Here is a 26,725-nt window from a genome sequence, read left to right as displayed (position 1 = left end):
GAAATTCGGGGTCTTTACTAGCGGCATGGTTGCAGAAAGAGGTTTCAAGAAAGATTACATTGGCTCTGTTTAACCACGGATGGCGCTCTTTTAAAACTGCTAGTCTCCAGCGCGCGCGCAGCGCTAGCGGCACGTGTCATTGGGCCATCGGCCGGGCCGAATTGAAGCGTGTAAAAAGGTAAAAAGACTAGTCACACTGTGCGTCTGGTAACTGGACACAATATAACGTTACTGTAACTTATATCGGATGAGTACCAGTTTGAGCATGAAGTTGACAAAATTTCCCGCGAAACTCTTGGCAATTATCAATGACACGACGAGTTGTGGAAGTCACGAAAGGTGCTGGCGCGCAAAAATCTGATTGGTAAACGTTTAAAATGCCCAAAAATACCTTGTTTTCGTATTTTACCAAGAGTCCAGCAGTAGCACGGAAGGCTACATCGCCAGTGATTGCTGACGATGTCGGGGAACAAAAGTCCAAGTCGCCGAAGGAGACAGCTAAGGGTACACAATCGAACGGGACGGGGATGGGCATGAAGAGGGGCAAAGGTGAGTTGGTGCCCGGGCGTTGTGTTCAAACGACTAGTTGATGTGATTCAGGGTGTTGATTTCAGCATGTTCAGCTAGACATGGCCAGACCTGTAGTGTTGTATTGCTAACAACTTTTTTTAAAAACTGTGCTCAAATTCCATGCTTCATTGTTATCACTTACATTAAAATCTCGATAGGCCTAACTCAAAGTCGGTTAATTCGAAACTCAGCTTAACTCGAGGAATAATTAATTCCTGCCAAAAGAATAGGCTTTTATGCACAAAACATATCCATAACTCGAACTGCTCACGTTGCCGGATTCGTTTACCTCGAAGTTTTTGTGTAGCAGATCCAAAAGAAACTGCCGCCAAAATACTTTCAGAAAGTGTAAACAGAATGCGGATCTAGTTATGAATCATTTCTGACACGCACACTTCGTCTTTGCAAACCGGAACACTTGCAAGCGCACTAAAATGATGATCAATCTAGACACGTAAACCACACCGTGACCGCAAAATCTGACTTGCGGGAATTGGCCCAATTGTTACTGTGGACCCATTGTAGCCAGAGCATTGGCAGGCCAACTGATGGCTCTTTGCAGTGGCTGCGGCAATGCACTGGAGGTTTTTGTGTATGCCGCACTACCGCACATACCAAAGTTAAGTCTGGCCTAATGGTCTGGCCCAACTGCTTGTGCTCGCCCGTGCAATGGCTGCCCAATTAGAGCCACAAACCACAGCATGCTCACGCGCAGTGGACCAACCACGTGACTGCAATGCAGAGCTCATTCATAGCCAAATCTCACTCCCCTAAAATAAACAAAAGTTTGAAAATAAAGAACGAGCAACAAAAAATAAAAACAGACACCAATGGCATTTTTGTTTTTACGAAATTTTATTGAAGCGCAAAAAGGTGCGCCCTCATGTGATGAAGAAAGTCGTCTGACTCATCGGTTAACCCCGCCCGAGTACACATGTGCAAAAGGCGCTGCGTTGCAGTGCGGTATCAGAAATGGGACCATCACAATGCATCACACATGCCAACGCAAAAGAAAGATTTGCCACACAAAGGTACACAGTTTAAATGATTCACAGTACATGTAATGTGTTATTTATCAGCCGATTGACAACAAAAATTATCCGCAAAAATGTCTTTCTATGAACAAAAACTTGTGGCACCAAAGTATAAAATAACCACAATGTCATTTCAAAAGTCATCGTAGGGAGGTTTACGGTAACTGTGCATCAGCGTATAGGTACGTGTTATGATACACATCGTAATAATGACTTGACTTCAAAAGAAATCCGGACCTTCTTTTAACGCGAATTTCGGATAACTCAAAATTTTGTCCATTCCCCAGAGATTCGAGGTATTGAGATTTTACTGTATGCACAATGACGATGTGTGCAGCCACCTGGCAGCAAGCAGGTTGTTGACCAAAACTAAATCTACACTAGTGATGTCACTAGATTGTGTAACTGTTAATGTTACTAGATCAAGCACCAATGACATCTTTTTCTTCTGGGAAGATTTCAAATAGGTTTCAACTTGTTCAAGATTTCCAATTTAGACTGGTGTCATGGGTGTGTGGAAAACCCACACAAAAGAAATCATGCAATCATGGCAATTGCCAGGGTTCTCTGATTTAAATAACCTTGATTTAAACCACTGACTTTAATCATGATTTTAGTCAAATTATTTTTTTAATTAGGCCTACTGATTTAAATCAATTAAAATGTTTTTGAAAAAGGCAAATTTTTGCAGTTTCCGGTTTTTTTTTACTGTCATTTTTATTGAATATTTAGGCTGATGAAGAGATTGAGGTCATCTGAGAGCCATGATCTAAAAATAACTGAAAAGTTACATGTGCATCACTGTCACTTGATCAAGTGACATATGTTCTATTTAGCGACATCACCAGATTTAGCTTTGGTATTCCACCTGGACAGGGGTGGTGTGAAGTTGGTTTTTTGTTCCTCGTTTGACGTTCGACGTTCAATGTTGAACAAGTAACTGTTCCATATTCGAACGTTGAATAAGTAACCGTTTGACATTCAGGGTGCACTCGCCTAAATGGCTATATAGTGCAACAGGGACAAAAAACAAACTGTTTCCAATATATGTTGATTTGAAGCTTTGCATGGTGAAGTCATGGGATGTATAGTACAATAGGCTTGCCGTTGCAGCATGGACTAAGTCTCTGGGGAGGTTCCTGCTGGTTTGTCCGATGTATACTGGCCGCATCCAAATAGGATGCGGCCAGTATACATCGGACAAACCGGCAGGAACCTCCCCACCAGGCTCCAAGAACACCATGTGCACGGCCCACGAGGAGAGCACGTTCGAATATGGAACAGTTACTTGTTCAACGTTGAATGTCAAACGTCAAACGAGGAACGAGGAACTAACTTCACATCGGTCCTGGACAGGTAGTCTCCATTCTAATCATTATATCATTGTGTACATTACAAGTCTAGGTAGTGCACCATGCAGTTAGAGCAACTTGAGTATGTTTGGTGAGGCTGTTTCTTGGAATCTTACTTCTCCATGCAGACTGCAAGTTCAGTATTGGTGATATCGTCTGGGCCAAGCTGGAAGGCTATCCTTGGTGGCCCAGCCTAGTCTGCAATCACCCATCCCTAGGCTCACATGTCAAGCAAGGCAAGAGGCCACAGGTGCACGTGCAGTTCTTTGATGAGCCCCACAGCCGATCCTGGATACAAGAAAAGTAACTATGCAAGGAGATTCTGCAAAGGCTCCTTGAAGCAGCTTTAGAGGGTGGTCCTGCTAATTATTTACACGTAGCATCAACAAGGGTTGACAATCAGTCGGTGTAAAAAAAAGTTTTAAAAAATGCATTCTAAAGCTTCAAATTAAGCATGCAAACAAGGTGGTAGCCAGAGGGCCACACAAACAGCGCCATCAATTTCATGCTCTCTCGCTCAAAATTTCACACTCAAATCTTATTATTGCCAGTAGAGGACCGAAATGTGAGTAGGACAGATACCTGGTACAGTCCCCTCGATATTGAAACTTTGATTTGTGCCTTGAATTTCAATGCCTTGAGTAATGTTTTGTCATACAAATTGATATGTTCACGAATCACAGATGCGTGGAGCTTTTCAGGCTGCAAGACTTCGAGCGCGGAGGGAAGTTCTTCACCCAGAAACCGGACATCGTCAAGGCGGCAAAGGAGGCTAAGAGTGCCCTCGCCATGAAATTAGAGGAGAGACTGAATCTTGTTGTATGCATCAAATCGGACGAGGAAGAAGAGGATGGAGAGGAAGAAATGGAACAAACTGGTAGAAAAAAAAATCAGAAAAGAAAGAGAAAAAAAGATACTGAAATGGAGAAGAATGAAGCAAAGAAAAGTGCCTGCTTTCTTACAATTTTTTATTTAATGTTAAAAACGGTCAAGACGTTTTTTCAGTTCTCATTCTGTCTCAAAACCTTTTATCTCATTTTTGTCTCATTTCTTGTTATAGAAGGTGTCCATCTGTCAGATTGTGTAGTTTGCTTTTCGCTTTGCTTTATATCCAGTTTACTGTAAAAATTAAAGAATGCAATATCAGAAAATGATCACAGATAAATGTACATGTAGGTCTTAAAATCTTACTTTGGTTTTGACTTAAAGTGATTTTTTTCTACAGGAATGAACAGCACTGACAAGACTGGCACCAGTGATAACGAAGATGACACGGATGAAGATGAAGGGGAGGTTGGACACAAGACCAGGAGACATGCCACTCGGGTGACCAGACGTACCCCTCGCTCAGTGGCTAAAAGTAGAAAGAGAAGGCGCATCATTGAGCAATCTGACGATGACAGTTCTGGTAAGAAACAGTTCTCATTTATGGAGGCATGTGGCCTAGTGGTTAGAGTTTGTAGCTTCTGATCATAGGGTCAGGGGTTCGAATCCAGCTGGTGGCAGCATGTTGTGATCCTGGGCAAGTCACTTTACTCCCATGTGCCTCTCTCCACCCAGGAGTAAATGGGTACCTGTGAGGGCAGACATGGTTATGTTTAGCCATTTACGCCGAAATGGCAGCCCCGGCTATTATACTCCCCAGGGAGCTGAGATGGTTTCAGGAATGTTCAGATGATGTGAGAGCCCAATGTGCAGGGAAAATGATAATACAGCGCCTCGGAATTGTTTGCTAGATAGATGGCACTTGTTATTATTCTAGAATATATGGAAATGGAGCCATTTGAATGGTGTTTCTTAGAAAATTCATTGAAATTTATGTTTGCATCAGTCCAAAATCTGAAAACCTGGAATAAGACACATACGTCTGAGTGATACAGTAATCAACAAATTCAAGGTTATAACCTTGAATTTGTTGATTACTGTATGCCTCAGACGTATGTGTCTTAATCCATTGGTTGCAGGTTTTCAGATTTCGGAGTTTATTTGTTGGACACAAGGCAACAACTGTATTGGTTGGATGGCCAAGTATTTAGTGTTGGCTTTTTTGATGTAAAGAGTTTGACATGTTTTAATGCTCATCGTCATGGAATGCAATTGCTGATTGAGAATTTCTACAGGACATTGGATGATTGTGTTAACGATTTTCTGCTAGGTGACGATTACAGACCAGACGACAGTGAAGATTCATCAGACAGCGGCAGTTCGGGCGTGGACGAAAACGAAGTTTCGGAACCATCCTCGGAATCAGAGGCCGGCACACCGCAGGTAGGATTGCACAAAGAGCCAAGACTCGCCATCTTTGTCTCTGAGTCGAACACCTGTAAAGTCTAAACTTATTGGGCAGAGTAGCTTAGCAAAATTCTACACTGAAAAGGATCGGCAGGGTGCCTGTCTGAGCTAATAACAGAAATGTTCTGCGCTAAGCAAACATCATCCTGTTTTTTGCATATTTGGTCTCTAGAAATCGCGGAAGAGAAAACGGGGCGCCACCACTACTCCCTCCATTGGCAAAGGGAGGAAGGTCCTGAAGCCAACTTTCAACGTTATGACCCCTAACCCCAAGGAGCCTTCCGAACCCAAGGGCACCCCCCAGGCCCAAAAGACATTCACCACTCCCACCGTCAGCTGTAAGACAAAGTCAAGATTGTCAAGCTTCCTAGCTCCAGAGGTTGGTCCTGTCTCATATCATCCTGGAAATCTCAAAACTACACTTCTTATCCTGTTTTAAAATCTTATTGTTTGTTTGCTTTGCTCTCTAGCCGATGCTCATATGTCATCAAATGGTCAGGCGACTGAAAGTTATGGCTTCCCCTGGAAAACATTAACCTTTGGATGTCCCTTTAACATGGTGTGACGGATGAACTCTTGCTTAGATCTTTTACAAGATGACTTCTCAACAGCCTGCTGCTTTATTTCTAATGATATTCAGGCGAGCCCAGGGCCCAGTGCACCTCTTGATAGTGACGAATCTCGATTTCCCCACCAGCGATACGAATGGCTGAAAGACGGTCAAAGAAAGTGAGTGCAGAACAACTTCTCACTTGTTATGGGCACTGGTGGAATCTCATTAGTTGGCAGCTTTGCAAAGTGACAAAGTCAGAATTTTCCAAAATTTTTCAACTTCAATTTCAAATGGCCCCGAAAATAAAAGCAGTAAATAAATAGTGTGCACTTGTAACAGCATGTTCAAAATGCTGCAGCCAGGATGGTCACCCGCGTGAGAAAACGTCATCATATTACTCCAGTTCTGCATGAGCTGCACTGGCTACCAGTCCGCAAACGAGTTGTGTTCAAGGTGTTACTGTTGACATATAAAGCACTCCACAGGATAGCACCAAAGTATATCTCTGAGCTTCTCACAGAGCATAAGCCCGCACGCTTGTTAAGATCTGGTGATAAACACTTGTTGAAACAAGTGAGAACATTCACATCATATGGTGACCGATCCTTTGCAGCCGCTGCTCCTAAACTGTGGAATGAACTCCCACTAACAGTTAAATGCCCAGGGTCCTTGCAGTGTTTTAAGTCTTTACTAAAAACGTACCTTTTCAAGTCTTGAATGTTTGAATCAGAATTCATGTATGTTCGGATTTCAATAGTTTTTGACATTACTGGTGTTTTATTGCTAGTTCTAATGTAAATGTCAAGGTATTGGGCATTGCTCCAATTGTTTTAGCTGGCCTGCTTAATTTGTGTTATTCTATAATTAGAAATTTTAACGTACACGTGTAGATTATAATCATGTGATTTTAAGTGTTGTAATATGATTAAGGACCAAGTTTTTGTTTGTAAAACGCATTGAGGAATCATTAATTCATAATGTGCTATATAAATGCAGCTTTATTATTACTTTATCAATTTGTCTTCTTTTTTGTGGTTTTAATGCAGAGATCTTAACGGAAACCCACAGAATCATCCTGACTATGATCCCAGGACGTTGTACGTACCCAGAAGTTTCCTGGACAAAGCAACACCTGTGAGTAGGAAAAAGGGCAAATTTCTTTGACCTACACAACTTAGATCAGTAAATGAGATTGCAATTTTTTCTTAATACATACATGGTTTCTTTTCTTCCTTCTTTTAGGCAATGCGACAGTGGTGGGAGATGAAATCACAGCATTTTGACACAGTTTTGTTCTTTAAGGTGAGTGCAATCCACAGCAAAACACTTTGGAATCAACTCTTGCTTGTAACACCAGCAAATATGGAATGGAGCTTAATAATGTTGTGAAATGCATTGGGAATGAACTTTTGAAGGCTTGTAAATCGTTGAGATTGTTGTGGGATATCAAAAAAGTGCGAAGCTTTGATGAGTTTGAGCAAAATGATTTCATTTACTGTCATGGTTTTTATATTCCACAGATGGGAAAGTTTTACGAGCTCTATCACATGGATGCTGAAGTGGGCGTGAAGGAACTGGGTCTGATTTTCATGAAGGTTTGTGAAAATCAACCAAAGGAATGAATAGAGAATGTTGGGAAAGCTGGTAATATTTGTTTTGATTTTTGTTTGTATCCACCTTGCTGCAACAGTGACCGTCAAAAGTCTAATCACGATTCTTACACAGTCCTCGCTTTTAATTGTGATTGTGCTTGATTTGTTCTTGTCATTCCAGGGTGAAAATGCTCATTCAGGCTTTCCAGAGATAGCCTATGGTCGCTATAGCGACACTCTCATCCAGAAGGGCTTCCGTGTTGCCAGGGTGGAGCAGACAGAAACTCCAGACATGATGCAAGAGAGAATCAAGAAAAGTGGGTTTCACAGTTGCACATTTCAAAATTTCAAACTTAGTCGTGAATTAGAGTTTTTTTGTTCTAGAAAGTTTGCTTTGACAGAAAGTTCATTTTGAGATGTCATCAGTTATGTAGCTCATTAGTTGGTCAAGTACTGAAACGAAAAGGTCTTTTTTCTGTTTTACAGTGTCCAAAATGGTGACAAAATATGACAAAGTGGTCAAACGAGAAATTTGTAGGATCTCCACAAAAGGTAAATTTTCATTTAAAATACTCGATAATTGGGGCTTGCAAGTGTTGATTAAGGTTTAATTTTGAGAGAGTTTATTCCTTTTCTTGTAATTTACAGAATTTTGTGTTGGGCTTGTTGTGATGTGTGTATTGATTTGCATGTCAGGCTGAAGTCCTGATGAAAAGTTGACCATCTGAACATGACCACACAAAGATGTTAAAAGACGTCGCTGTATCTCCCTAAGAATGTGCAATCTTACTGTTCTTGGTAGAGCAAACTTTGCCGACTTGGAGAAGAAATCAGATTTCTGAAAGATGACTGAGTTTACAATGTGGAGGCCTGCATACATGTATAATGGCTTTGAGAACTTTCCATTGGTTCTTTCAGTGCCAAATAACACCTTTTTTGCCCCGGTAATCTGAATTTTTGCAGAATCCCCCACTGAATAGGTTTTTCAAGGAAGGTTTATTTGAAAATCTGGACAAGGCAAATGGCAATCCAGTCCTTAAAAAGTGTGACAAATGCTGTATCACGTGCTGTGTCAAACTTAGTTTGGCTTTCATTACTACTTCATCAGGAACGCGCACGTTCAGTTTTATCGATGGGGATACGTGCGTAGCTCAGCACAGCTACCTCCTGGCTGTCAAGGAGACATTTGATGACAGCAGCGGAGGAGAGAGGACATATGGTATCTGCTTTGTTGATACATCCATTGGAAAGTTTCACGTAAGTGACAAGTCCATCACGGATTTTCATTAGGCCTGTTAGACGAAACTTTAGTCTAGGTTTTTTTTATCATATCCAGTCTCTCTTGACAAGAGTTCAAATTCCAACAGGTGTACGCTGTGGATGTTGTTTTTCTGGCCACGTTTAAATTAATTGGGTGTGACTTAAATAATACATGTACTTGATGTTACATTTCATTCCAGCTGGGTCAATTCCAAGACGATCGTCACTGTTCACGATTCCGAACGTTGATCGCACACTACACTCCAGCCCAGGTGAGTTGAACAGAATTCAGATTGGAAACCCTATGGATCAGGCAAGAAGGGGGATGAGGTTGAAGTGGTTCAAGAACAGGATTCTTAATTGTAATTGTCTCATTAGCTACATGTAGACAAGTAGTGACTTTGTGCTTGGAAGAGTTGTACGTTTTGTCCTGCACAAAATTTGCTGAGTGCAATGATGTCGTCATCGTCGCTTCTCACCAGGTCATCTATGAGAGAGGTAAACTCTCATCCAGTTCCCAGCAGATCCTCACTAACAATCTCCTGTCAGTCATCAAGGAGCCCCTGGTGCCTGGCACGGAATTCTGGGACGCCAGCAAGACGCTTAAGACACTGGCCGAGAGCAAGTACTTTGAGGACAAGGAGGGGAAGGGGCGGAGACTGGATGAGGAGGAGGGAGGGCAGGGAAGCATGCCTACTGTGCTTTGGGACATGGTTTCTGAATGTGAGTCCTTTCTTTGCAGTCATTTTGATTCGTTAACTTTTCAATTTCCCAAGTGACTGTTGTGGAAGAATGCATTTGGAAAATTTTTTGCTGAATGCTTTTTTAACTAAAAGTATAATACTAGATGAACTGGGTCTCATGTCCACAAAAAAAACCCAAATTAGAATCATTTCTGATTGGAGCAAGTAGTTTTTGCAACTTCGGGTTGTTCTCATGCCAGCGTGCATATCTACTGAGAAATCTTACATTGGAAATTTTCCACTCAAAAATCCTGTTGAAACTGCGTGCTTGAAGTTACAGTTTTAATCCATGCAAGGAGGAAATGCTTTTGAAAAGGAAATCACTGTCATAAGTGTTGAATCTGTTTAGCTAACTCTAATCCTACATAATACTACAAATTACTACTCGTAGTAAAATGTAGTACTGAGCGCTGTTGCTTGTAAAAGGACATGACTTTATTGTTCTGTGAAGCCATAAGATACAATAGATAAGACAATGTACCATACAGTGCTCTAGCACTATGAATGCATGGCTTTATTATTCTCTGTACGAGTAACAATGGAAGAAACCTAGCCAGAAGTAATAATTTGTAGTGCTAGGTCCTTCAGGCTTAGACTGCTACTTAGTATTTTATAGTACTGAGTAGTGTAAGCCAAACAATATGCTTGGCAGTTAGGGTTATTAAGAGGGGAAGGCTGTTTAAAATGGATGCTCACAGCTATCAAACTGTTACCCAGAAAGGTTCCAACATCTCTCCTTAGCGGACACACTGGGTCATTCAGCCAAAGAGGGCTATGAGTTAGCAGTTAGCGCTTTGGGAGCCTGCACATGGTACCTCAAGAAATGCTGCCTTGAACAAGAACTCCTGTCCATGGGGAACTTTGAGCTGTACACACCGCTGGACGTTGATGCCAGCGTTAAGGAAAATGTGGTGGACTTTTCAACCGGGAGACAGCATATGGTAAGATATTGGAAAATGGACATTCGTTAACCCTAACTTTTGCTCTTGAACGCAGTTATTTCATGACCAATAAGGTGTCAAACTGATGAAAAGTACTACTACTACTTAACTACTAAAATCAATGCATTTGGAAAAGATCTCGTTGGAACCAAACTCTCACAGTTTTTTGTTTGTATATTCCAGGTGACTCCAGTTGTTAACATTAACAATTCTGAACCCTCCAACTTCAGTACAGTTTTTCTGTCCCACCTCCAAGAGAGATAGGGTTCAGTTGTTTCCAATGGTTCAGTATGTTGGAAGTAACTAGGACATTTTTTGTTTTATTTACATAGGTTCTGGATGGAGTAACACTGAACAATCTGGAAATCCTGGAGAATGGGACCACAGGGACTCCAGAGGGCACCCTACTTGAGAGGCTGGACCTGTGCTGTACACCGTTTGGCAAGAGGTTGTTCAAACAGTGGCTGTGTGCCCCTCTGTGCAACCCTAACTCCATCAACGACAGGTGCTCATGTACAGGCCATTTCAAGAATTTTACCCTCTCAAACATCGAGAATAATGGATAAACCTATTTCTAAATTTTTGTCGCAGAAGAGTTTACACGTTAAATATTTGTGTGTGTGTTTGTCTTCTACCAGACTAAATGCTGTGGAAGATTTGATAGACATACCAGACAAGATGGCAGAGGTCAATGAACTCTTGAAGAAACTGCCTGATCTAGAAAGGCTCCTCAGCAAGTAAGATAACATGGTTGATTTGATACTAAAGCTATCATGGCACAGTGTTTTAGGTTTATGGTGTACCTTAACGTGGACACCACCTATTGGCATCAGTCTAATTGAGAATCTAATAAAATTTGTATTTGGTTTAGTTGTTCATTTTGGATGAAAATTTTGCATTTTTGACTCCTTGGTTTTGAAGCAAAATCACTATTTCTCTAGCAGGGCAGACATCATCTTGAAATGCATTACTTTTAAATTCATAACAAACTGATACTGCATTTGTAGAATTCACACGCTGGGTTCAGCCAGACGTAGCCGAGATCACCCTGATAGTCGAGCAATCTTCTTTGAGGACACAACGTACAGCAAGCGCAAAATCCAGGACTTTTTGACAGCATTGGGGGGCTTCAAAACTGCTGGCGATATCGTCCAGATTTTTAAGAATTCTACCTCCAACTTCAAGTAAGTTCTGGCAGTTGGAAAGACAGATAGAAAGAAAGACACATATTCCTTGAACAATTTGACGATTCTAATGATTTTGAAGACTTACTACGTGATTGAAATTTTAAATCTCAAGACGCCAGTATTTTTCAAAGAAGTCACCTGAGGAATTGTTTTGGTATTTGGTGTAAGTGCTTTAATAGATAGGCAGAAAATGTACTCGTCAGCTTTTGCCTAAATTTGGATTGAGTTCTTGATGTGAAAAAGAAAATTTTCCAATGTAAAGAAATTGGCAATCTTAAAAATAACAATTGAGAAGCAATGTCAAGTAATTTGACCAAATATTTCAGTTATATACCATTCCACTACAGTGTCAGCAATCCAGTTGGTTCTGTTTTGCATTAGGACAGAGAGAAATTTCTGTTTGTTGATATTTCAGGTCCAACATTCTACGGCAGTGTGTCAGCCCAGTCAGTGATGGAGGTCGCTTCCCTGACCTCAAGGAACATTTGGTATTCTTTGAAGTAAGTGGACTAAACATGTACAAAGTCCCTTAGTTACTGTGGTGTAGGTGAACTCTCCAAGACAAAAGGTATTAATTTATGCTCATAAATTGGTCAAATTTTGCCTGTGCTCAGCCAGCACACCACTCTGGAATGGTATCCAGAAGAAAACAGCATAGTTAGACGCATGTAGACCTTCAAAGTTTCTGCCGTTAATTCCTTCAAGCAAAGACTGTGGGGCATATTACAAATGATAGGTACACCAGTATTGGCATAGCCTTGGTCAAGGCATTTGTTATTTGCGTACCAGTCGCCCGCTGACCTAGTACGTACCTGCGTACTTCACGCTACCTTAGAAATATGCTAATCAGCTGAACAAGGATGAACGCCCTGGTGCAACCGTCCACTGAAGCTTATGTTTTTCTTTACGTTTGCACTAGATTTCTAGCGCATGACATCGTATTCAAATATGAATAGTGCAGGTGTGCGATGAGTGCACAGTGACCAATCTCGGCCAAATCGACATATGCATAATGCATCAACATGAACTGGTATGCATGATAGCCATACAAAATGACGGACCTTCCGAGACGACTGTAGCATGACGAGCTGTCTTGTTGCCTGAATTCCGCTGCAGATAAATTAATGTATAATGTTGGGTGGTGTGTAGGTATGCAGGTACATACGTACTAGTTATTGAGCTGCTGGTGCGAGGTGCGCCGCACTGCGACGAATGATGAAGCCTTGACCAAGGCTAGTATTGGCATACCCTGTGTTGCTTATATAATAAGTGGTGTGCATACGTACACAAAGTATTGTGTAATTGAACGTGCCCCAGGAATTACCCTGACAAAGAAATAGATGCACATTTTGGTGCTTTTAAAACTTTACACTGCAGTTTTCTCAGCAGTCGTCTTCACTTGTATAACATGTACATTTTTTGTGCTCTTATACATTATTTTTCAAGAGAGTTTAACTTACACACGTCAAATCAAAATGGAATTTCATTTTAGACATTGAATGTATTTTATTTCTAACCAGAATGCCTTTGACCAAGACAAAGCCAAGCAGGCTGGTGCTATCATACCAAGCAAGGGTGTTGACCCCGAATACGACGGTGCCATCGCTGGCATGAAGGCAGCCAATCAGAGACTGGATGACTACCTGGAGAAACAACGCAAGAGGCTTGGGTGTAGGGTGAGTCCAGGACCAGACTCATTGAATTGGCTTGATCAGTGAAACTTGACAAAGTGTTTGGAATTGTTATTTTTAAAGCAGTAAAAAGATGGTTTTCTTTTGTTTTTTTAGGAACTGTTTCCCCTACCTTATTGTACTAGTAAACTGAATTTTACTAAAATATTGATTGTTTCAGAGCATGCTCATTCAAGAAATGTTTATAGAAAACATTTGTGTTGAGAGTAAAATTAATGTTGGCTTGCTTCATTTTTCAAACTGTAAAATGTTGACAGATAATTTGGAAATCATTTTCAGGCCGTCGTGTACTGGGGTACGGGAAAGAACCGCTTCCAGCTGGAGGTACCAGAAAGCGCCCTCGCCCGCCACACACCCGAGGACTACGAGCTGCAGTCGGCCAAGAAGGGCTTCAAGCGGTACTGGACGCCAGAGTTGAAGGAGTTGTTTGCTGAACTAGTCGCTGAGGAGGAACGCAGGGACGTGGCGTTGCGGGACTCCATGAGGCGGGTGTTCTACGCCTTCGATGAACAGTGAGAAATAGTCTGTTCTTTTTAATTTGACATCAATCAAAGACAGGGGTGAGATTGGGGGATGGAAAGAAATCCATGAAAAATCTAAATGGGTTATAATGACAAAGTGAAATACATTTCAAGGATTTAATTGGTAACAAGGGATTGTCATAGATGGCTTTGATTATGTGAATCTTGCTCTTGGTTATTTGAAAGTAGAAATAGTTCAAGCTTTAAGCTTCAGCAGTTTTGGGGTCCAAATCCTGACACCCGGCAAAATTCTGAGAAATCACACATATAAGAATTATCCAAATGGCGAATTGTGTTGTTACGAGGACTCTTTACATTGCTTAGTGGTCTTTTTATTTAGGGACAGTTGAAATAAAAGCAAATGCAAAGCTTGTTTCATGGTTTCCACAAGCTGTAAATTCAGTGTCACTTTTGCTGTTCATGCAGCAAATTCACTCCACACTAAACTGTGCTCGAAATACTAAGGCACGATGTCAAAAAGATTTTAATTGACGCGCTCCAGCACGCCCCATGGCACCGCACAGCACCAAGGGTCGGCTTGCCCCGGCGGGCCAACCCTCAGCGCCGCAGACCTACTCAGGGATCCTGCATAACAAAGGGTACAAATTTGCATTTCACGGATGACTGCATTCCAGGTACTTGTTGGCAGATGTGGCGTGCCGACAGAATCGCAGAGACTCATCCGGTGTCGGCAATTTTCACTATTAAAGGCTTTCGCTTTCGTTGAAAAGGAAAAGCATTGGAATTTTGTCCAACAGGTTAAACAAAATCGTGGAGTTGTCACGATAGTCCACTTACAAGAAGGCTTTTAAGGTCAACAGTTGATACAGAGGGCCCTCACTCTCCAAACATTTTTCTGTTACTGTTTACTATTTCTGTATTCATAAAGGAGGCCTGCCCCCTGGCATCTGTGTACACTTTTTACTGCCCTCGGAATAATTTTCCCAGGCTCAATTTTCTTTGTAGCTTTAGAATGTTTTCTCACACTTAAAGAAACTCAGAATAGTTTTCCAGACTCGGAATATTTTCCAAAGACTCAGAATGTTATATCTCTGACCCAGGAATATTTAAAAAAAATTCTCTGCCCTCGGAATATTTTTTCTCGCCTCATGATAATTTTCCCAGCATCAGAACCTATGTTTGAAACAACATCGGACTCTCAATATTGTCCACAAGACTCAGAGCTTTCACTGGACTCAGAATACTTTCTCAATACCCAGAATATTTTATCCCAGCACTCAAGAATATTTTACAGAGCTTAATACATGTACCTGTATATAGGGGATTCCATAAATGTGGGACCCAATGTGTGACACTTTTGGTGTCCCTTACACATGAAACAAATCTTGAAGATCGGTTGACACTACAACCGAAAGACACTTGGAAAAAGGAAAGTGGTAAAAATTACAAGCTTGTGTGCTGCCTAATATACTGTTAAATGGACGAAATATTTCATTTAGTTACAGTATAAGGTGCGAACAAACTGATTGGTTTCATGTGTGAGGAGGACACCAAAAATGTCACAAGTTGGGTCCCAAATTTAGGGAATTACCCATATTTTCTCCTCCCCTTTAATTTTTTCCTGGCCACAGATATTTTTCCCGGACTTAGAAAAATGTTTCACCAGACTCCCAATATTTTCTCAGGACTCGGAATATTTTACCTGGAGTTAAGGATATTTTTCTCCTAGATTCAAAATATTGGTTGCCGGACTCAATAATATTTAACTGGACTCAAATTAATTATCCCCCCCAAATTATCCCCGTTTTCAAATTATTATCCCAGACTCAAGAAAATATTCACAAGATTCAATATTTTCCGGGAGGATTAATATTTTTATTTATTTACAGGCTTGTTCTGTGGCCGAAATTGTTGATGGACATTGGCACGCCGCGGCGAGCCTTGTGTGAGAGAGGAATTTCCCTATTCTTGCTGCTCGTTAACATAACAATAGCGAAAGCACAATAGGGATAGTTAATGAGCCGGAGACTGGTTTGGGCGCCGCGCTGTGCCGCGTGTAGAGGGTGGACAGGTGACTTGGAAAAATGCTCTGTGGGGCACCGCGGCAGCTCACGCCGCGCCGATTAAAATCTTTTTGACTTCTTTTTAAAGAAGTATAGAAGTCTTTCATTAAGGATTTGACGATTTGTAGGATTAGGGGAAATACACACTAGCAACTTTAATAATAGGTGATACTATAAACCATAAACGTCCCTTGAAAGTTAAATTACAGGTACAAAGAATGTGGATTTTGGACAGTGGAGGATTTCTTTAATTCAGGAAGGTACATGTACCTAGCAACAGTGTCAAGGGGTTTAGGATGGAGGGTTTCTAAACTGAGCCATATATAAGTCAACCGACTGAAAAATATGCACCCGTGTTTCATATTGGAGTGACCATTTGTTTATAGCTATGGCGACTGGGACCAAGCCATCCAGTGTCTGTCAGTCCTGGATGTCCTTCAAAGTCTGTCCAACGTCAGCCAGGCTGGTGACGGGCCAATGTGTCGTCCTGAGATCGTCCCACCAACTCCAAATATGCAGGTTAGGAATAACTGTTTTCCCATTTGTTCAATTTCTGGAAAGGTTCATTTAACTGTTCTGTGGAACACTGGCAAAAGGCAAATAACCTCTGATCATGTTAAAGGGTAGGTGCAATGGATTTTTCTTAGACACAATTTTCCTCAACTTTGTATCCGTCTTCAATGTATGAAAACTCTTTTACTTTCCTATTTGGTTAAATGCATTAAAAAGTGCATGTTTTTAAACCATTAAAATTATCCATGCTTTCTCAGACAACAGAGGGCACTATTGCTGTGAAGTCATCTAAGGAAGACATGTTCAGTGCATAGGTCTTTCTGTTCAAATTGTGAACCTGGAATTTTCCAACTGAAAACTAGCCTTGGTCAAGGCGTTTGTCATTTGTCGCAGCACAGCGCGCACCAGACGCTCGAAATAAAGGCGAAGAGCGACCTCACGTCGTCTAAGAAGTATGCAAATCAGCTGAACCAGGACGAACGCCCTGGTGCAACCATCCGCTGAAGCTTATGTTTTTTTTTTACTTTTGTGCTAGATAGATTTCTAGCGCACGACCTCGTATACAAACATGAATAGATGCAGGCGTGCGATGAGTGCACATTGACCAATCTCAGCTAAGTACACATGCATAATGCATCAACATGAATTCGCATGCTTGATAACAATGTAAAATGGCGGACCTTCCGAGACGACTGCCGCATGACGAGTTGTCTTGTTGTTTGAATTCCGCTGCAGATAAATTAATGTTGGGTGAGTTTTGTGCCGAGCAGTGGCAAGCCTTATAATACTTCCTGCAGGTCATGATGTTTTCTTGAATTTGTCAACAGGCTACTGGAGATCTGTTATTTTTCAGGCTGCACCTTTCTGCCCGGAGCTCCTCAGACCAGATATAAAGCTCATAGCATTAGTCAAGTTGTGACAATTGTCATTTAATTTGTCAATGCAAAACTAGAGATCGCCAACTGTATTGCAACCAACCACTTATTTACATCGTTGGAATAAAATAAATCACAATCAGTATTAAAAGCAAAGGCGAACTCTATCTCCGATTACTCTGATCAGCCGGCCAAATTTATACTGTAGACTTGTCATGTACATGTACATTTATAGCCACATGTGCGTTCAGTTAACCTTTCACCCTATGACTGACTTGAATTATGCATTTACTAATGTGAACCAATCCAAAAGCCTATTTAAAACATCTGCTCTTGTCATTTTCATAATGAGCACTGCCCAATACAGCTTCAGCAGACGGTTGCACCAAGGCATTCGTCCTGGTTTAGCTGTTTTGCATATTTCTTAGACTAGGTAAGGTTGCTCTTTGCCTTGATTTCGAGCGGCTGGTGCATGCTGTGCTGTGCTGTGCTGCGCTGCACTGCGATGAATGACGGACACCTTGACAAAGGCTAACAGAAAACATTTCTGTGAGAGGGATTGATGCTTTCTCATTGCTATGCACATAAATAACAATGAATCATGAAAGAAGAGAAGTGAATCAAGAAAGAAGAGAAATGAATCAAGAAAGAAGAGAAATGAATCAAGAAAGAAGAGAAATGAATCATGAAAGAAGAGAAGTGAATCAAGAAAGAAGAGAAATGAATCAAGAAAGAAGAGAAATGAATCATGAAAGAAGAGAAGTGAATCAATAAAGAAGAGAAATGAATCAAGAAAGAGGAGAAATGAATCAAGAAAGAAGAGAAATGAATCAAGAAAGAAGAGAAATGAATCAAGAAAGGAGAGAAATGAATCAAGAAAGAAGAGAAATGAATCAAGAAAGAAGAGAAATGAATCAAGAAAGAGAAAACTGAGTCCAGGAAAATCTGCAAAAATGCAGGACTTTTTTGCGTACAAACCAATATAACATTGAGGCATCTTCCTGTGATGACATCACAGTTTTACTCATGAATATGGAATTTCTCATCAGCCTAAAAACCAAAAAGGCCCAACCAAAAAACAAATTGATTGCAGCTACCCTAAAATTGCTTTTAACAGACTGTCTTTGGAGCTGTTTTTACCAAGTCAATCTAAGGGCAAAACATAGTCTGACAGCATTATTAGGGAAATAAGTGTTTGTGACGTCTTTTTTTCTTGGTTCCAAACAAATGGCAACAGCATGCTACATGTGCATTATTATGTTATCAAGAGCATGCTCTGTATGATAAAAGGATGCTTGAAATGGTGATGTGTGCCTTGGTTTTTAGGTGTTAAGAAAAAGGTTTTTTATTTTTGTTTTTCCTCATGCAGCCTTTCATTGCCATTCAAAATGGACGTCATCCATGTATTAGTCACACATTCACTGGAGGTGATTTCATTCCAAATGACACATACATTGGAACTACTGATGTAAGTAACCAAGTTTCTCCAAATCTTTGCCTTTGATCTGTTCCAACTATAAGCAACGCTTGCCCCAAATAAGTTGATGTGTGTTTTTCCTGTTTTTCATGTAACATTTTTTTGATAGCCACACATTTCCAAAATTTAATTTTAATTGTGATCCTGTGTCACTATGGAGAATGCCATGGAAACCAACTCAGAGATGGGTACCAGTTGCTGCGTATTGGTCACCGGGCCCAACATGGGTGGAAAGTCAACCTTGATGAGGCAGGCTGGATTGATCATTATCATGGCTCAGCTAGGTTGCTATGTACCCGCCGAAGGGTGTCGACTGACGCCGGTGGATCGTGTGTTCACCCGGCTTGGTGCCAGGGATAACATACTTTCTGGTGAGTTGGGTTGGAATGGGTTCAGCTAGGTTCATCCGGGTTAGATGAAATGGGTTCAGCTGGGTTGCCTTGGGTTCATAAAGTCATCAGGTTCAGGGTGCTTATAGCTGGGTTTTATTGGGTTCATCTGGGTTGGGATAAATCCATTTGGGAGGGCTTGAATTCAGCTGATGCGGCAGTGATTGGTGCACCTGGGTTGGATTGGGATAGAATCTGTGTTATAGCTTCAGTTGGGGTGGGCTCAGCTGGGTTGTGATGGGTTGAGCTGAGTTGGGATGAGTATAACTAGGCTGGATGTCATGAGTTAGGCTGGGTGGATCTGGGTTCAGGTCAGGTGGGATGGGCTCAACTGGATTGGGATAGGATTGGTAAGGTTTTGTTTACAGCATTTATCAAAACCATTGTTCTTCAAGGGGAAAGTACTTTCTTTGTTGAACTGAGTGAGACATCGAGTATCCTCCAGCATGCCACAGCACACTCACTGGTCCTGATGGACGAGCTAGGTAACCATTTTCTATCAGTTATTTTTCTATTTCCTCCTTTAGGACTGTAGGTTTGTTTTAGTCTTGGTTTTTGACGTTTTTGACTGCCAGTTTGTGTCTGTAGTAATACATTTTTCCTCACTCCTGTAAGGATAATGAACAGTCTCTCATAATTGTTTTTTAAACCTTTCCCTCCTCAGGAAGGGGAACAGCCACCTATGATGGAACAGCCATTGCTAGCGCTGTCGTCAAGGAGCTGTCTGAGACCATCCAATGCCGCACACTCTTCTCAACTCACTATCACTCACTGGTTGAAGAGTTCGGTCACGACGCCAATATACAACTGGGCCATATGGTGAGGCTTTTGATCAGTTTTGTGAAATAAAAAATAAACAAATGAGACAAAAAAACAGAGTGTTGAAAGATTGAAGGAAGAGATGTTGATTCAAAGATGGGACTAGCCACATTGCAAAAAAAGCAAAAAGCTTCCCTTCCTCCGCTTCACTCCAAATCCCGCCCAAAATATGCCCTTTTGTAAGGAGCACTCTTCAGACCACATGGCTTGTAAACGGTCCCAGGCAAACTTTAGCACACCATTAGCATTCTACCTGTTTAGCAACTAATGGATTTCATACCAACCCTGTCTGTCTCTTCAATCCAGGCCTGCATGGTGGAGAATGAGAATGAAGATGATCCAAGCCAAGAGACCATCACATTCCTCTACAAGTTTGCCGCCGGAGCTTGCCCCAAGAGTTACGGATTCAACGCGGCCAAACTTGCCGATATACCAGATGAGGTAATAGCTGGTTTCCCTTTTGCTCCTAACACTGACACAGCATATTGGCTGCTCTGTATGCACAAAGTACCAGTGGAAGTCACGTATCATCTGGTGAAAATGCACCTTACTGTTTTTTGGTTTTTTTCTTCTAGATCGTTTTGGTTGCAAGGAAGAAGGCTCACGACTTTGAGAAGTCAGCTGACAGACTCAAGGCATTCAGAACTCTACAGAGACTGAGTCTGGGGCCAGACCTTGCCAGGAAATTGACAACCATGCAGCAGATGAACCGGTTGTAAAATAAGGGAAGAAAAGGAAGGCAGGCTTACTTAATGTTCAGGTTCTTATCTCTGGTGTAAGGATAGTACTTTAGTTGTAGGTTCATTGCAATGCCATGCACATTTAAACACAAGTCAAGTACTTATTTGTTGAGTCTTAGAATTTGTTCACACAGTGATACAGTCATGGATTCTGTACAGGAAATTGGAATGTGGTGGTTTGGGGGCCAGCTCATGCTATGTGTACATACTGCATGCTAGACGGTGAACTGCAGAGCTTACGAACGCTAGGGATTTTTCCCACAGTACTGCCTTTTAAATTTGCATTCTAGCTTACAAGGGCATTGCATCATGGTCATGATATGCCGTCTTTTGTTACATTATACAACACACTTTGCAATTTGGTGCAGATATGTGGCAAAGGGGAACCCCCATTGTGTCTTTAGTGTTGATAGAGTCTGGAATTCCTTTCAGATTTCGGGGGGGGGGGGATGAGTTGGCACAATAGCCTTTATAGCTTGTGCATCACACGGAGGGTCCCCTTTGCCACATATTGTGCTTGATATACACTTGTAAAATGTAAAATACAGTACCACGCACAAGTTTGCTTTTAGCTCTGCAAATTGATATTTAATTCACGTCATGAACTAGGTGCTTTGACCAAAAGAACTGGCAAGTTTCTTTTTGTCAATATTTGTGGGTTACGTACATTTGATTAGCTATGAAACAAAGTCTCTGAATTCTATGCAAGTGTTTCTTATTCATTAAACCTATTTTGTATTCTGTTGTTGATGTATTGAGATCATGACACATTCATCAATTTGAAAAATAAAAAATTTGTAAAGACCGTGTTTTAAGGTCAAAAGGTTTTACAACAGTTTGGGGGCAAGAAGAAAAGCAGTGCCTATATTCTTCCCTTCTTTTTCTCAAATTTAAAACTTTATTTTCATTTTGTAGAACTTAAACTTTCCAATTTAAAGCTGAACGAACATGACAATTTTCTACTTTGTTAATTTTATCATCCTCGAAATTTTGATAAAATAAAATTTGAAACTTGCATTTGTTAATTTTTTGTCTTGTTTTTCATAATGTTTCAGACTGTGTTTAGACGTTAAAATTCCAAAGCGTGTTCTTCAGACTTGATTAAAAATGTTCATATTCTGAATTTTTTGTGATGTGGGGTCAGAGCTGGAAAGAAGACTTCCATGTCAGTCTGGCCATTTTTTCGGTTTACAAGATATGAAAAATGAATCAAGGCAGAAGTTTACTTCAATTCAAACATTTTTTAATAAATATTTGGTGAATTTCAAACAGTCTCCATCCCCTTGAAACATCAATAAAAATACAACTCGGCACTGCACTAAACAGGCTCCAATTTATATTTAAAACCTGCTGATTGCTTCAAAGAATAACAAAATTTGCCTTAACTATCTACAAAGATTGTCTATAGTGATGTGATTAGACCCAACAATGTCACTGTTCTTGAATCTTTTCAGTTTCAAGAATGAGCAATTCCTTGGCTGGTGGTCTGCCTGCATTTTTTGATGTTCTACATGAAAGGACAAATTTAAGCTTTCAAAATTTCATCCACCATTCTCTGCCAACCTCTGACAGTTGAACCCAGGGCTTCGAATCATCACCTCTAATTAGCATTCAAATCCTATATGCTCACGCGGGAATGCCTTTATACAAAAACTGTTCCAACAGTATCATTTTCAGTCTGCCACTTCTCGAAACCAGTGCAAAATGTAACTTTAGTTAATAAATGATGCCTGTTTTGCCTCTTGTAGAATGGTAAAATGACATCCTGGGTTTCCTAAACTTATATCACAGTGAACTATTTCATATATTTCAAGTTTCAATGTTTGTAATTTAAGATCGATTTCATTCAAGTTTTCATTTTACATGGTATTGTCCCAAAATATTAGACTAGCACCAAGTCCACCTAACCAGTGCCAATTTCTCATTCTTGAAATACATCAACCAAAGTTTTTTTAAAATAAGAATGTATATCAAGTACTTTTTTTTAAAAAATAATTTCAACTTAAGGGTTCTCTTAAAGTTTTCAACAGCTCCATGACACACTGAGTACCACAGATACATACATAAAAATCTCATAAAAGTTCTGAATTCAATATAATTTCTGTATGCCTCAAATAATCTTTCCAAGTTGTGCAATATATATAATTTGATTATGAATAATTTCAGTGAAAGGGTTTAGTACATGCATTGATTTAATTTGAGTACTCTTAAAAATAACTGTACTGAGAAAGGCATTTAAAATTCACAGAAAGAACTAATTCTCAACAATTTTATCAGAAACATTAAAAAATTTGTTCAGAGGATGATGCTTCTATTTGCAATGTCTTCTTCACAATACAGACCTAAATGGTCCGAGCAAGATCTACTGAGGGCACTACTTGAGAGTCCTCACTTTTAAAGTGAGGACACTAATGATATGTAGCAAAGTCAAGTATGTGTATCAACTGTGACCAGCACACCTGACCAGAAACATTGATCCTTAACAACACGTCTGAAGCTGATATCTTCCCTGGACTGAAATGACCTCCTTTGGCCAGTACCAGACCATGAAAAGCCCAGACCCAAGACAGCTGCATGCCAGTTTCAGATGAAAACACACCTGTGTACTGATGATGGCACACTGTAAGTGCCCACGCTGTCTCCATAGGAAACAGTACATGAAAAGCAAAGTGTACGTAGGCCTCTTGCACGTTGCATCATCTACTCAACAGCACTGTGTACATTTACAGATTCTGAAATTAACAATGGCAGTACTTTCGCACAGGGCAGCCCAAAAATGAATGCAAACTTGTTATAATTAAATCAGGATCAAACACATAATCACACAGTCTAATTCAGTTATAAGTTTTTAAATGAGGCCTGATTGGTTAACAGTTACATATACATGTACATGTATTTGATGAAATGAAAAGTATATGGCATTTTGTAAAACTTGCTGAATGGGAATGTAAGAGACTGTATATCTTATCCACACTTCTATTTTGGAGGGAAAGATAGGTTTGTTTTCCCTGGTGGAATTTTTTGAGTAAGCTCAAGTGCTGTGTCAGGCAAGTTGCACAATAAAAGGTTACTGAAAGTTACACAAGAAAGGACTTAAATTCAGCCATTTTACCAGTGTTCTTTCCACTAGAAACTGTTGGAGTTCATGTGCCCCTTCATTTCAGTAACATTGTAATATGACCATGATTTCCCAGCATAAGAAATCATGGGTACAGAACTGCAGTGGTTCAGAAATGAGCTACTAAATATTGTGAAGTCCATGCTGAAAAATTAGGCGTGCAAAAGAGCATATTTGATGGTTAGCGTGGAGCCATTTTGAAACTGAACATCGAGTCTTCTTTTAGCAGTGATACAAGAGATACTGAGCAGATATTTTACGCAAAACTTTGTTTTATTCGAAGCTACCATGTGTAATGCTATTGACAGCTACATTTCTCACAGCATGTGGGGAGAGAGGGCTACTGATGTGGAGTGCCCTGATTGGACAATTTGTGTTGTGATAACTTCTATACATGCTGTGATTGGTTGCCATTCAGCTTATGGGAGCGGTCTGAGTCAAAGCTGGCAGACAAGAACAAAACATCCAAACCTAATCTTTGGAGCCACAAAACTTATTTGAAAGTTACGACGAAATTGCATTGAGCAACCATCCACTCAAGCTTTAAGCAGCAACTTGCCAACTTTAAAAGGAAACCTACAAATGCCTCCCAGATACAAGAATTAAATTATTGAATCAAACAAACAACTACCGGTAAGTACAGGCCTAAAGTATATCTAGCTGCTTACATACTGGGCTGCACAACTGGTATCCAAATCAAAGTACAAGAGTTTGTTTTACACTTGCTTTCACTGTGTGACAGGAATTATGCCAAAAGAAATTTTCAAAAACTTGGCACAATGAAATACAGAACTTTTTCAAAGTAAAATATTTCCCTTCACCAAACTGAATCTCGCCCAAAAATTAATCACATGCACCAATCGCCTGTTTGTTTTCATAAAATTCTCCTAGCGATACAAAATGGTACAATGTGGGCACCACCATTTTGTATTACATGTACATGTAAAAGTTCTGTATGTACAATTCATATTTACAAAGCTTCCTTTTTTGTACAGATCAAATCAGTCAACAGTTTCACACGTGCATATAAACTGGAATTTTCCTCAAGATTTTTATTTTTTACACTCGAACTAAAAAGGAAATTATTTTGTCATTTTTGGTGTATAATGGAGAAAGACGGCATGAATTAAAAAAAAAAATCAGCATCAAAACGTGGATTCCAAAGCAGCTAGGCTGTCTGGCTCCCTAACTCTAAGAGAAAATGCAGTCACATGTGGCACGGGCATCTTGACTATACACATCACAGCTCGTTGTAAAGCCGGGCCTAAATTTCACAGAGCTGCTCAGTGGGAAAATTTTTTTATGTGCTAAGCAAAAATCACCCGGGAACCAGTCACCAAGAATATGAAATGCATGCCTCTCTGGCTGGATACCAGCTGTTAAAAGTTGAACTTCATTAAGGAGAGGTCCTTCAGACTTTTCAGATTACCTTGTTACATCAGGAATCTTGTATTGTCAGGAATGAAAACAATGAAAAAGACCAAAACACTTCCTTGTTTTAACCCTAACACTCCTCAGTCCCCCAACAGGTGAAGGATTGAGGAGTGTTAGGGTTAAGCAAGATGTACTAACAGTGCTCTTATTGACAAGGTTTGACTGTATTATCTGTGCTTAGCATACTTCTGTGCCAAACAGCTGCAAGAGATTGGTGACTGTGACCTTTCCCCCCTTTTTTCATTGCATTAAAATCGGGACAACTGGCTTTTCAATTTTGGCCTCTCCTTGCGTATTGATCTTTACCACTTTGGAATACAGGTAGCAGAGAAATGCACACAGTACAAGTCAGACTTGATTGCAGTGACGCTGTTGAATATTGCCAACAACTGTGTGGGTGGATCTTTAAAGGACCACACTTTTGTATGTCACATTGAGGAAAGGAAAAACTGAAGTGTATCTAAAGCAGTGAAAGAAAGGGCTGCAACAAAAATTTTGCTTTATGATAGCAAAGTCAAATTTTAAAAGCGTTAATCTTAAACAGTCCATGAAAATGCTTCTCATTTAAGTGTATGTACAAATATACTGTATATGGCTTTACAATTATCCTTTATAAGCCAAACAGAATCACCTTTTTTAAAAAATAAGTTATTACTGGCAGCAGACAGATTTGAAAGTAGTGGCGGTGGAAGTGGAGGTCAGGTGGCCAGTACCCCCCTCCCTACTTTTTCGACTGGGGGACTTGGCCCCCATTTTTGGCAGATCCTGTAATGGGATGGGGCTTAATGATCGGCTTATTAATTGCTGATGCCTGATGGTATCATTGGACCCCTCCCTCTTTGAACATTATTCTGCTGTTTGAAAATATGAAAAACTACATGAAACAAATTCACTTGTGAGAGTATCTGAATATCATTTGAGCAATGCCACCAGAATTATACTCAGATGGAGACTTACTGATAAACTGGAGGCGTTGCCCAAATATGACATAAGATCATTCTGAGAAATGCTGTTTAGTTCTGGCAAGTTCCAACCAGTTCTAGCAGGTTCTATGATATGGTTCTGGACAGTTTCTGATCCATTAAGGAAAATAGTACTACAGGTACTGTATTTTCACAAGCATGCTTGCAACTTCAGAGCTGGACAGAACCAGTTCAGACCAGCTAGATCTGGTGAGAACCGGTTTGGGATTCACCCCTCAGCTTTTTACCACTTTGTTCCCGTTTGGTGCTCTCCGGCTGCCTTGGTGCCTAGCATCTCCTGCCCCTCTCTCACCCACTCTGCCCTTGGTGGTGTTGGTCTTCTTTTCGATGCTGACTTTTCTCTTTGACGGGGGCTGCGTCCTGTCAACAGGGGCCACTGTTGTGATGGCCGGGGAGGATGCACTATGGGCCACAGAAGGGGAAAGGCGGTCTGGTCTGACAAAGATGCCATGCTTGGGTCGGCAGGTGAAATAGCGGACACCTTGGACACAGCCATTGTGTTTACCTAGTTGGGGGAAACCAACAAACACATTTTTCAAAAAAAGGGGATTCAACAAAACAAGAGCCAGCTTGGTGGACTTGAGAACACATTCACTCGAAAATATTTTGGAGACTGA

At 40.6% G+C, this 26,725-nt stretch overlaps 2 protein-coding genes across 12 annotated transcripts in view; one reads left to right on the top strand and one right to left on the bottom strand.

Moving 5' to 3' along the window:
- The first annotated feature begins 200 nt into the window (after window positions 1–200).
- msh6 (mutS homolog 6) lies at window positions 201–23,565 on the top strand. The gene is made up of 29 exons (XM_022251211.2): window positions 201–549; window positions 3,085–3,259; window positions 3,640–3,833; window positions 4,182–4,364; window positions 5,112–5,224; window positions 5,421–5,627; window positions 5,889–5,977; window positions 6,848–6,935; window positions 7,044–7,103; window positions 7,322–7,396; window positions 7,575–7,710; window positions 7,880–7,945; window positions 8,502–8,650; window positions 8,854–8,925; window positions 9,136–9,376; window positions 10,138–10,337; window positions 10,670–10,842; window positions 10,976–11,074; window positions 11,345–11,521; window positions 11,940–12,024; window positions 13,045–13,200; window positions 13,495–13,727; window positions 16,147–16,279; window positions 18,518–18,616; window positions 18,786–18,996; window positions 19,410–19,499; window positions 19,679–19,833; window positions 20,140–20,274; window positions 20,409–23,565. Exons 1-29 carry the CDS (start codon window positions 378–380, stop codon window positions 20,550–20,552), a joined length of 4,110 nt encoding a protein of 1,369 aa, XP_022106903.2. The 5' UTR covers window positions 201–377; the 3' UTR covers window positions 20,553–23,565.
- LOC110987986 (kinesin-like protein KIF13A) overlaps window positions 21,795–26,725 on the bottom strand; it is a 116,932-nt gene continuing 112,001 nt past the window's right edge. For all 11 annotated transcript variants that reach the window (XM_087129735.1, XM_087129746.1, XM_087129759.1 and 8 more), the window contains one exon: window positions 21,795–26,613. In XM_087129735.1, coding sequence (XP_086985861.1) covers window positions 26,324–26,613 — 290 coding nt within the window. In that variant the 3' untranslated portion in view covers window positions 21,795–26,323. The remainder of the gene's footprint in view (window positions 26,614–26,725) is intronic.

This window comes from Acanthaster planci, linkage group LG02 (genome assembly GCF_054643075.1).
Source record: "Acanthaster planci isolate LZ-2023a linkage group LG02, COTS_SCS, whole genome shotgun sequence".
NCBI classification, from domain to species: Eukaryota; Metazoa; Echinodermata; class Asteroidea; order Valvatida; family Acanthasteridae; genus Acanthaster; species Acanthaster planci.
This window is presented reverse-complemented; position numbering and strand designations above follow the sequence as displayed.